This window comes from Triplophysa rosa, linkage group LG14 (assembly GCF_024868665.1).
Source record: "Triplophysa rosa linkage group LG14, Trosa_1v2, whole genome shotgun sequence".
Classification (NCBI taxonomy): Eukaryota; Metazoa; Chordata; class Actinopteri; order Cypriniformes; family Nemacheilidae; genus Triplophysa; species Triplophysa rosa.
Window position 1 is genome coordinate 11,805,378 of NC_079903.1, and position 12,937 is coordinate 11,818,314.

A 12,937-nucleotide genomic window follows, 5' to 3' on the forward strand; every position below is an offset into this window, starting at 1 on the left:
ATATCTTATTTTGTGTTCAATAGATAAAAATAAAACAGGGTCCAAATGGAATCCGTGAATGTACATAAGTCACAACTCAGCCACGGAATGGCAGCGCATAGAAGCAATAATGGACTCACACGCAGGGCTCATAAACAAAAATAAATGGCTTGATCTGACCTAGAAGTGAAAGAATGCCATAGGGAGGTGGAATAAGCGATTTCAGTGCTGAAATCCCACAGGGCTGTCGCTCTGTACAGCTGTGGGAGAGAGCGGACCCTGTGCTGAGGCTCAGGTGCTTCATACCGCTGCCAAGCAAGAACTGAGGAGCTCAAAAACATGGAAAGAGCTGAAAGTGCTTCATTTGGACACATCCCATGCCGGCAGCACTCTCAACACAGCAGACCTGCAGCCTTCATATTTCACTCAGATGGGACTTAACTATCCCAGGAGTCTCATACATAAGCAGACTATGAAATTATAATGTTGTAATCAGGGTCCAAAATGAACACTCGCCCAGCACCGAATGAGAGTAAAGAGTGCCACTGGCAAATAAGTATTTAATTATACGAATAAATGCTATATTAATTATTCAAATAATTGCTAAATCAGTTCATAGTTTAGTTGTAATGTAGAAATGTAATTGTATTTGCATAGGCAAATAAAGTAAAAAAATCAAAATAATCTGTTTAAAGTCTACCAGAAAATAATCCAAAATACATTTTCTAATAAGGTATGACATTATTTGTGGTTTGACGGAACATTAGTTTCATTAAGTTTTGATTTAAATTAAGACCTAAAAAATGATATCTTTTGCAATATACTTGGAAGACTTGGGCCAAATAAAAAAGAAAAATAGCAGCTAATAAGAGCGCTGCACTGTTTAAAAAGCAACTATAAGAAACCTTAAGAAGCTGGTTGATTTTTACAAATTCTATGCAAAAGTTGGCTTCTAAGATGCCATTTAGATTTTTTTTAACAATTTCCATATAGATACATTCATCTTTTCCCCTACAGTTCATGAACAATAGAACAAACACGCACACTATCAATCTTGCAAAAGTATCAAAACTGTATTTAAATACAACGTCAATGACCTTCATCAGGTATATAAACTCAACAGACACAGGCTGCATCCGAAATCGCATACTGTGACAGTACGTACTGAATTTCACCTACCTATCGGCCGTCAAAACAGTACGTTCTATATAGTATGAGTGGGAGCAGTATGAATACATTTCGGACATACTGCGTCCGCCATGTTTTATGGTCATGGTATGCTCTTTGACCTATGACGTATTAACAACAGTCTACACGTGAGAGTTGATAAAAACATAATTTAGTCATGAGAAATTAATTTATTGGCACTTACATTAAAAACGGACGTCCGCCTTAAAGTTTTCCGCTATATTTATTTGATTTACTTTTGAAATTTGATCATGGGATAGAGAAGTGTCCATCCGATCCACACTCATGAATCTCGGCGGAAGTAGTAGACCATCCGGGTATTTCTTGCCTACTGTTTTTTGCATACTGAGGTTTCGGACATACTCATACTCATTTTCGCCTACTACATAGTATGGAAGTAGGCGATTACGGACGCAGCCACAGTCTCACTTAAAAAAGAGACACATGACCAATCACAAAGGCAAATCATTAGCAATCACAATCAATGACGTCATATATAATTAACATCATCTCCTAAAGAAATACCTTCGAAATCTTTCAAAAAACAAAGAAAAAAGGAAAATACATTGGGATAATCACATCAATAGTGTCAGACAATAATTCATCATATGTCTCTTTTTTAAGTGAGCCTGTGTCTGATTGAGATTGTATACCTGATGAAGGTCACTGACCGAAACGTTGTTTTTAAATACATTTTTGATACTTTTTCAAGATTGATAGTGCGCGGGTTTGTTCCGTTGTTCCTGATTGCTGACCCTTTTTTGGTCTTTTTTCCGATGCACCTATTTCCTGCAGGTGTGCGAGGGTGATCACTGATTGATTCCCTATAGTTTATAAAATTCTATAAAGAATGAACCTAAATTGATTTAAATGAACTAAAGTGAACCTAATTTTTTAAACAGCAGTGTACAGTATATAGATTTAGTCTTTAAATTTCAGAAAGAACTTTTAAAATGAAAATGACTGAAAACTGAAAATGTTTTGCATTGTGCCACATTATTGGGAAGAAATGCTTTTCACATTGTCATTGCATGATATGTTTCTGATATTGTGTCACACAACTTTTTGGGAGTCTGTCCCCTGTCACGAACGGGGGAGTGAGCAAGGACAGAGGACCCCGGTGCAGACAGCGGGTAAGGGGTTAACAAGACGTTTAATTATAATAAATACAAAACCAAAAACCCACGAGGGGGTAACATAACAAAACAGGGGAAAATAATAGCATGACGAGACAGGACTAAGACTAACTACACTTAAACAAGACTAAAATTAACTTTTGACATGAACTACAAATAACTAGACTAGACTAGACTAGACTGACAAGGCACATGGACTCACCAAACAAATCACAATGAACCAGCACAGGACAGAAAACACGAGGGCATTATAAAGGGATCAAATCAAGAGAGGGACAGCTATGGGGCATGAAATAATTAACAATCAATAATGAGGAAATGAGGGGGCGGGGACAAAGACGAGACCGGAGAGAGTGTATGGCAAGCCATAAGGGCCAAAAATGCCTCTCTCCACATTAAACATGAGGTTCTGTCATGATTCTGCCTCCTCATGTCATGTCTTTCTTGGTCTGGTGGCAGAACCATGACAGTCCCCCATTGTAGATTTTCATGCCCATCCTGCCCTGTAATGATACAAGTACATCATGCATATTGTCAGGTAATCATTGGCGGTGGGGTCAAAGTTGAAATTGAGTAATGAGATACGCTTGACTTGTGCTGTGCCTGAACTGTCAGCTCTGCAGAGTTCAATGCATTGGGGGATGTCGACGCAAGCCTTTATAGGAGTTTAGAATATTTCATTTTAGAAGTATAGTAGTATGTTTTGCTTTTAAAGGTAAGCTGCATTTTGATGGAAAAACATAGTAATGAGTTGAATGAATGAGATGAATAAACATTGTTACTGCAGTTATACAAGTGATGCAAACTATTTACCTGTACATATTACAATTCTTTTGAGATCAATTACAAAGAAGAAATTGGTTTACTCTTACATGTTCCAGTCAGTCCGCTGACTGAGACAGGTTTGAGCATGAGCAGTAGTAGAGCTCTGTCCAGCTGAGGGACTGTTTAACCAGACTGCATCATCACATGTGAGTAATGTTTATAGACACTAAGTGCGATTATAAGGTTTGGGGATTTAATCCTCTTTAAATGTGCTAAGAATGTGTTTATGTGTGCAAGAGAGAAAAAGTAAAAGAGAGAAAGAGAGAGGAGAGGAAAATGCGAGACCCATGGGATTTGCACCTGTGTATCCCCACCAAATACTCTTTAACAACCTTAAAACCCTAGACTTAACAACCTTTAAAAATAACAATATTATTTACATTACAGCATTTTGTTTGGAAGACTTAATTCTGTAAAAGTGTTATTTTTAACTATACATATATACTGTATACAGCACATATATAGGCACAAGGCATTCTGTACGTTATGTTGGAAAAACTACAGCAACCCTTGATTTGAAGGTTACATTCGCTCTGTAGTAACGCTCATGTAATTCAATTAATCTACATTACTGCAAATTGTGCAAATCATTCAAATATTAAAAAGCATACCTCACTCCACCCACTGAAGGAGCCAAACAACTTTCACGCTGGACTTTGTTTAAATCTGTCAGGCGATACAATTACTAGCACTAAATTAGATCAGAGAGGCACAGAAAATGCATCTCTATCCCTCTATCTCTGGACACAGCATTTAGCAAGTCACTAGACATGCATAAACATACAATACACCAATCAATCAAGGAATCAACAACTATGATGCACACGTTTCCAAAACATATAACCAAACCTGGGACCCATCTGTGTAATATAAAAAATGACAACAGATCAAGTAAATTACAGCAGAATTATAATTTTGGATGAGCTAGAGTAGAAGAAAGGGAATTATCAGACCATGCTTTAAAGGCTGCTAGAATTAATGCTAAATGTAGATAATACATCTTTAAAACAGGACACTTGTAAGGTGTGTGTTAAACAGGCAATGATGTTAGATTCTGCTGTTGTTTAAATGTAATTGTCCATTTTCTCCTTCATTCTATTCATGTCAAGTTATTAATTTAGCATTGACAGGCCTATGTAGTTCCTAATAAAGTTATTACAGTATATTTCAATGTCAGATTTTAAGGAAACGTTTGTTTACCTCTGTAAACAATTCTGCTACTGTGTTGGGGTGCCAATAATGTAATGGGTTCTGAAGCAAAACTAGTTGAGAAATGCTGCATTAAATTACTGTTATAATGGAACACCTGTTTCTGCGTAAATTGTAACCACAGCAATAAGAAATATTGGACGGCATTGTGCTGAAACAAATACACAAGACTATTTATTATCTGAATGTATAGCAGAAGGATTTGCAAGAATCTGCAGGTATCCATCACGGCAACAGAAGAACTGGCCAAGAAAATTAGTTGTGTGTTGTATTAAAATTATGACCTTACCATAGGTTTATATGCTTGGACCAATTGCATCATATTAATATATACTGTATATATATTATTTTATATATATATACACATGTATATGCAAGACATAAATTGCATTGGCTTGTCGACTCCTTGCTAGTGTAAACTGGAATTACAGCAAAAGGTTGCTGTTGTTCGAAAAATAATAAGCATTTTGTACGATTAGAATAAATGATTTATTGGTGTCTGAGTCAACGATAAACATTCCCTGTGATTTCTGTTTCCTGGGGCACTTTGTTGATCCTTTGGGGATTGGCTGCATGGTGTTCCTCAGACCAGGTCGCTAAGCCGTTTCTACACACCATAATCCCATTACCAGCCCAACCTGTCTTTACAGGAAAGAGAGACATGCACATTCAAGGCCTTACCGAAGAACGGTTCTTAATCTGTGACTTTCCAATTCCTTGAACAATTGCATTAGGCATTAATTCAAAGATTCTTATGCCAGGATCTCCGCTGCATGTTATGGACATGTTATCAGACACCAATCTAAAATAGGACATCCATTATCTACAACTTCTCATTTTTACAGAAAACAGCAGAATTAAAAAAGATAAGAATTCCTAAAACAGGAAAACCGAAGACGTTAAGCTTAAAAACTGCTCTATATGACTAGCCTGTCAACTGCCTACTGAACTGAACTTAATGAGAATTCACCGCTCGTAACAGATAGATATCCTTTGGCCTAAAAGAAATCATTTTAAATGCCCTATTTTTCATATACCTGGAGGTATTCATTATTTGAAATGAAAAAGAATAACACATACCCTTCACAAATCCCCTCAAACAACAGAATTTCTCATAAGCGTACACACATTGCAATTTATCTGACGAGGCAACATGTTCCCTAAATAATTGATCATGCCATCCGTTCACTTTAAAATCTACAGCGTTTTCTGCGGCCATGATAAATGTACTGGCATGAGCTATTCATATTTCATACTATCATACTATGGGATATCACCAACATAAGCTAGTATACAATATAGTTAAATAGTAAGCGAATCTTACAATAAAAATTCTCTGGTGAGCAGTTAACTCCGTCTTTCCTATTATATTATATATATTTATTATTTTTCATTTATTATAGTCTATATATATATATATATATAACACTTTTTACTGTTAAGCTTCTCTGATAGGAATGCATAGGCTAATAGATACAATAGATACTTAAATGCTCTTTGCTCTCCAAACATTAGGCATACTTTATTTGGCACCAGGGGGGTCACATTTTTAAAGTGTGGAAATTGTGTAATATTTACTAATAAAGACAAGATAGACACGACACGATTCAATCATTTCAGGAAAAATGAAATCAAGGCTCGCCCAACAAGTTTATGTTAAAGCTGTTTTTTGTGAATGCTGCTCTACTCATATTCTGCTCCCTCTTAACTACAACAGAAAGTTCCAATTTATCATAACACACGACCCTTTTTCCAGCTCAAATTGCCCTGCGGCTGGTGTTATGAAATATATTGTAACTATGGAAACTGAAGATTGCTTTTACCGCTCTTTATTAGTAAATATTACAAACTTTAACAATGAAGATATTAAGGCCAGATGATTAATGGTTAATAAACAGCACTGGACCCGATCACAGCAGCACAATTTCCACACTAAAATGTAGAGCACTCCAAACCTCCACAGACTGGATCTGGGCTTATCAGGTCCAAGCAGGTTTCACAGATGCCACTCTGTGCATGGAACTGGGAATACATCAATTTAGCAACCAAACTGGGGAAAATTGAGAACTGACACAGAAATGAGAGGGTAACAGAACTTTGAAGATGACAACAAATTTCTGGCTAGACTCATTTGCTTTGAAATCACAGATGCATTATGGAAGAAATGTATGTCTGTATATACAGTATACAGTGCTTTATTTTTACTCTAAGTCATGCACTTCTGTTTTAAAGAACCGACCAAAACACTCATCCGAACAACTTTCAATGTAATACCAAGGTCTAATCTTCAAAAGAACCCCTCTCTGCTGTCACAAATAAGGTCTTGAAACTTCACAGGTTGGGATCCAAGTGCAGTTTATAAGTATAAATATCAAGCAAGATCATCCTGTTAGCATAATACAAAGAACACAAAAGCTAATGAGACAATCAAGAAGGGGGAAACCAAACACAGCTACAAAACAAGCAAGAACAGGCTTACATAAACAAGCCATCATAACTAATATGATCTCACATCATTAGGCATTTAATATTTACTGCTTTTGCATCTTTAACTCAACTGCTTTTTTGGGAATTCTAAATGAACTAGTCATTTATGCCCCTCACAGACCGACTGTCATCTCGGCCCCATCACGGTTGATTATTCTCCCTAATTACATTTGCAGGTGATGTGCACACCGCGCGGCTGAACCTCCTCCACCTCTGATATTATCCCACATAGCCATTTCTCATCCTTGGGCACATCAGAGTAATTGCTCCTACTACCTGAGGGGCGGCGTAATAAAAAGCCCTTATAAATAAGAGTTAAACACACGGGGCCCACTCGCAAGATGTCTGTGACGTAGAACGAATGTGATGAAGGTTGGATGGATGTGGAACAGCTGCACAGATGTAGCAAGAGGGTGGGGGGGTTTAATAAGAGCTCAGGAGAGATGGGGCAGAAATGTTGTGCTCCTCTGTTAATAAAAGCTAAGGGAACGGACTTCTGTACAGTCTGGCAGTTCAGAGAATGAGTGAGAGGGAAAGGCAGAAGCAAGTTTAAAACATTCAGTGGCGTTAATCTGCTAGGTGCAACAGCTGCTCCCTGTGTATTCTGAGGTGGCTGGCCGGATTGGATCCTCTAGGCCCTTATTAGCCTCACTCGACCAGGTCTGGCCCTTCTAAATCCAGGTCACACCACCTAAAAAATTTGCATCCTGTCATCCCCACTTGGATATGAAGGGTAACAAGGATTACTTCCCTTAAAACAAAACTCGCCTTAAAACGTTTAAGCAAAAACAGTGTGCTAATGATAACTAATTATAAAGATAAAAGCGTAAAAAAATTGACGTAAGAGAATAGCTGATTCCACCACAAAAGATAAAAAAACAATAACAATGGGATTACTTTCACAGAGCGATTTTTTGAGCTGATGTACGATTAAACTAACATACTCCCAAATGGTCTTAGGCACTGAACAGACCTGTATGTTGTTTGGCTATGTCCTATTCCACCTTGAAAGTGATACCGATATATTAAAGCTGATAAATTGTGAATCATTTCCTTTGGTTAAACCACTTCAGGTGCACGCTGCTCACAGTTAAAATCCTGTCTTTCTGTTGTGATCATTCACTTAATGCTTTCTGTCTTGAGACCTATTAGACTTTTAAGAACACATTAAGAACACTTTTCTGGAGTGCACTGGAAATACATCTATAATTTTTTTAATAAATAAACATTATATTAGAAAAGTTATCTTCTAAAAATCTTTAACTAGTGTAAAGTAGGCTTGGTAAATGAAATAAATACATTTTTCTGCCGTCAGTGTTTTAAAATGAAAGCAGTTTTTATATATTAAATGTAACCAAAAGCCTCTGTTTTTCTTTGCGAATTGCTAATTGTTTGAAGAGCAGTTTTTCATTGTTCGCAACAATGACAATAAAGTTATTCTATTCTGTTATTGTCAACATAGTGCGAACGGCCCTTTAACACGATTATAGTCCTTACAAGACATATATTTGTTTACGAACAACCTAATTTTAGTATGCTATTTACATTAAAAACAGTGGTATGATTCTTTTCCTTTAAGTGATTTTTTTCAGTTATTTATTTTATGCATATATTGAAATTTTTGAAACCTCAGTGAATTTAATCATTATTTATTTATTTTTTAAAACATGTATTTTTGTTCTCCTCTGTACTTATTTTTTAATTAGTTTCATATTGATATATTCATATCATTTTTGTTATATTGATATATTCATATCTTTTTGTTCCAAAAAGCATAAATAATAAAAGACAGTCGCATGTAACACCACATGTAATGTAGAGCTCAGATGAGCCCGTATAGAAGTACCTAGCATATTGTAAAGCATACAAAGAGTGTGTGGTCAGCTAGTTTGCAATTTCCCAGATGTCTCTGAAGCCCACACAGGTGCACAGTAGTGTGTCCAGAGCAGCCATGGCCTCATTTAGATGGCTGAGATCCTCATTACTGCATCCACTTTTCCGACTTACACCTGCCGTAAAACAGCGCTGTCCTCGCCTACGCTCAGGAAGGCATCACATCGGCATCTCTGAACACGCAGCGGACTCTATCTAGGGATTATAACTGGGCAACGTGTGTGGTTTACATTTTATATAACCTGAAGAAAAGTGCCAACATGTTGGCATCAGCTTTCGGTATTGCATACGAGTTCACAAAGATCGCAATTAGAGTCGCTTCGTAATATGAGAATTATGTTGCGAAAACTGTTAGGATGGGGCATTCTCTTCACAGCATTACTTTCTGCAGGTGGCAGAGACGGGGAGGGCAAAAGGGCTGCAGCTGTGATGTGGCAGGGCTTATGGGAGAAGCTGCGGCTCTTCTAAAGAATTAATGAGAGCTGAATCTGTCTCTTGTCTCAGATATGTCATGACATCATCTTGACAAATGAATGTGAGCTCAACTCTAATGGTTGTCAGTATGAGCCATGAATACTTCTAAATCTACAGTACAGTTTGGACAAAAAATCCAAAACGCCAGGCACATAGCTACTGCACAATGACTTGTAATGATCTGTATCAATACAAATCAAAAGATTGATCACAACAATAGACCTGTGGCAGGGTTAAAGATTTAAAACATCGATTTTTTGCCAGTATTGAATGTTCTTTGCTGTGCAGGGGGCAAACATAATTGCCTCTGGTAGGTGAGCATTACCGTTTCTAATGATCTCTGTTGTGAAGGCCCAGTGATCCGCACTCAATTACAAGCATTGATTCTCCTCCGGCTTTTCACTGAGGATGAAGCTGTTTGTTTGAAAATCACAGTTTACTACAGGTGGTTTTGTGCCCTGAGAAACCACATTTTTTACCACAAATTTTTAACACTCATCTTCTCTGATACCGTTTTGGCTGGCCCTCAACATTCTATCAAAGCACCCAAACATCAAAATTGTCGTCATTTGCTAACCCTCGTGTTGCATCATTTACCACCAACCTGCATGACTTTCTGTCTTCTGTGGAACTCAAAGGGAGATCGACAGCTTTAGTTCCCATTCACCTCCATTGTATAATAAACAGAAATTTCATCATACAGGTTTGGGGTAGAGAACGATGACACAGTTTTAATTTTTGATTGAAATATCGTTTTAAGGATCTAAGCTATTTAGTCAAACATAGGATCAGCCGTAAGTAAATGTAATTCAGAATCTGACGAGCCCACAACTGAGCATTTTGAATGCTCAAAAATATCTGATTTCTCTCTAGTAGCTTTGTTTCTGAAAGTTTGTATAATGTGTAGTTCTTGGTTTGGATGATATGCTCAACATTTTCACGCAGAAAGGTCATTACAGTTGACAACTATCCAAAAAGTATTTTTTGCGATTTCATGGGTTTTGATGGCATAGTTGAACATCAGCCACTAAAGCGTACACCAGTCCATCATCCTATCACCAATCAAGTTAAAAATAAAAATGTTGGACAAAGTGGGAAAAAAGGCAACTAATCCTGAGTGAGGTTATCATAATTCATGCATGAAAGTGTTAAATGCATAAACGTTTGTTATTTTAATCTTGGATAATTTTGGTTTTGAAAGACAGTGTTTTCGTGTTAATGATAAAAAAGGCGCACTGCCTATATCGACTAAGAGGGTCTTCACTCGCCTTTCAAACCTTCAGGTCTATCAGGTTTGAGTCACGTACAGTAAATGAGTGATGTATTTGATGAATTTTGAGAGGCAGCATAAACAGTAATAGTGCCGTTCTCTGGGTCACTCAACAACAACAAAGCATTTGTAAGCTGCGGCAACACGATCCAACACTAAATGGAGTTGTTTCCATAATGTCAACTGTTCAAACATGCTTTCCCAAAGGTACAGAAAACCGCACCACATCAGCAACTTACTCTGTCTAAAACAGAACAAAACCCTGACAAAGCAACAAATACCACTTGGATATGGCTGACAACATTTCAGGAAAACAACGTAATACAAAAAGTCAATGTATTATGTTGAACCTTAATCTCGGAACATAAAGTACAAATTGCGACTTTCGATGCTATTGTTTTAACCTTACTGTAATTTGTCGTATCTTAATCAATTTATAATTATCTAGCAAGTTTGCCTCATTATATTTATTGAGGGACATTACCAGCTCCTTTGTTCGATTTAGATGCTGTCAAAATGAATAAAAGGAGAGAGTGCTTAAAAAAAACATTTTTACAACCCCTATTTACGTCCATGTGCAGGGGAAAAAAGCATCATACTCCAAAGTTTTAAAGCTGCAAATGAAGCACTGCGGCACAATGACACAGTTTAATCTTGTCAACATGGACTGAGAGTGAATTTGTCGCTTGTCCTTGCTTGTGAAAAAGTCAAGGTAATTCATTGGATTACAAGCTCCTCTGATTTAAGGATTGATGAAGATTAGTCTGGACAATGGGCATATCACAATGCCTGAAACTGTACACTGCTTTCAGGTGCTGCCTAAAACAGATCTTTTGTGTTGACGAGATGTAGCTCTGAGGTAAAAATCAACACTTTACCACATTATTACGGTACTGCTATAGAAAGATACATATCTATACGTCTGAAACATTTGGGGTTATAAAAAGAAAAATGAATAATGAAAGCAGGTTTTCAATATTCATTCAAAATATATAAGTTCGTATAGATGACACATTTGTTTAGTTTGTTAGTGATTATGTTTTGTCATTCATACACATTACTTAACTAAGTAGAATTCTGCATACACAAATATTACATCACATCTCCACTAACTCAGACATGTTAACACACCTAACTATAACATTTAACATGTATGCATTTAACAGTAGGCTATATCGTAGGGCTGTGTATTGGCAAGTGCTTCCCGATACGATACATATCACGATAGATGGGTCACGATACAATATATTGCTATGTATTTCGATACGATACACATTTGCGATATATTGCAATACTTTAAATAGAAAATGTAAAAAGTAGAGCTAGAAATACAACATGCTGTGCACCATCGGGGGTTTTCTGTAAGGATAAGTGTAAAAACATCTCTTACCTCTGCAGAGTGGCCATGATGTGCGATGCATGGACCTTTAGATCAGAGGTTTGGGTTCTCAAACTGTGGATTGCCCCCTCAAGTGGGTAGCACAGGGGAATAAGGTGGGTCACGCAAGTCACTGGCTGTTGTGGTGCATTACAGTTAAAACACTGAACATGGGCAGTGTAAAACCCCTGATTCATCCGTGCTGTAAATGCGCTGGTGTCACATCCGTGAAAGCACAATAAATGTCATTGTTACTTTTCTTAATGAACTTTTTGTCTAATGCACTGCAGCCAAGTGACTTGTGTCATGACTTGCGAAGCCTACAAACAGCATTATTTTATATAACGCATTACTCCATGACTTGTTTTGAAAACCAAAGCACACCCACACATCAGCTCTGAGAGCTCGAAGCGATCTTATATTTTTCGCCATGCTCGCTTCCACTTACTTTTGGCCGTATGTATATGACATGATTTTAAAACATTATCGATAGTAGAAGTATCACTATCGAAAAAACAAATATTGCGATAGTTACAGTACATGTATCTATATTTTTGCACAGCCCTACTAAGTTATATCGTGTGAGATGTACAGTTTTAAACGATTTGTGATAGGTAACACAGTCCCTCTTAACTTTCACTTAATTAGTTTGCCAACGCAGCATTAAATGGAGGCGTACGAGAATTTTTTTTTTTACTTTATGAACAGTTAACTATTGTTTCTTTTTTTCAATAATCTTACCTGATAACACCCACAATAAGGTGAGAAACAGAAATGTTAGAGGTCTCCAGAACAGCATCTCCATCTCCCCTCATGAAGTGCGCGCCCGAGCGACACTCATCTAGTCACGGTCACAGTCCACCGCTTTCCTTCTGGCTTCTCTGCCCACTAAAAATGAATGTTTTCTCTTGTAAAACCATAGATTTTACTCAACCGCGACAATCCATTGTCTGCCTCTTCTCTCATCTTCGGAGTGGATGGCATTTGAAAAGAGAGCTTTAGAAAGCTTCGGTTGTTCTTTAAGTTGTCTTCCCTCTTTCTAATTTCATGGAGATTAAGAACATTAATTTATCATTGAAGTTTATTGCTGTTCTAGGT

General features: G+C 37.2%; 1 protein-coding gene across 2 annotated transcripts in view; it reads right to left on the reverse strand.

Moving 5' to 3' along the window:
• Positions 1-12,937, reverse strand: part of esamb (endothelial cell adhesion molecule b) — a 32,201-nt gene extending 19,264 nt beyond the window's left edge. For both annotated transcript variants that reach the window (XM_057351210.1, XM_057351209.1), the window contains exon 1: positions 12,581-12,937. In XM_057351210.1, coding sequence (XP_057207193.1) covers positions 12,581-12,644 — 64 coding nt within the window. In that variant the 5' untranslated portion in view covers positions 12,645-12,937. The remainder of the gene's footprint in view (positions 1-12,580) is intronic.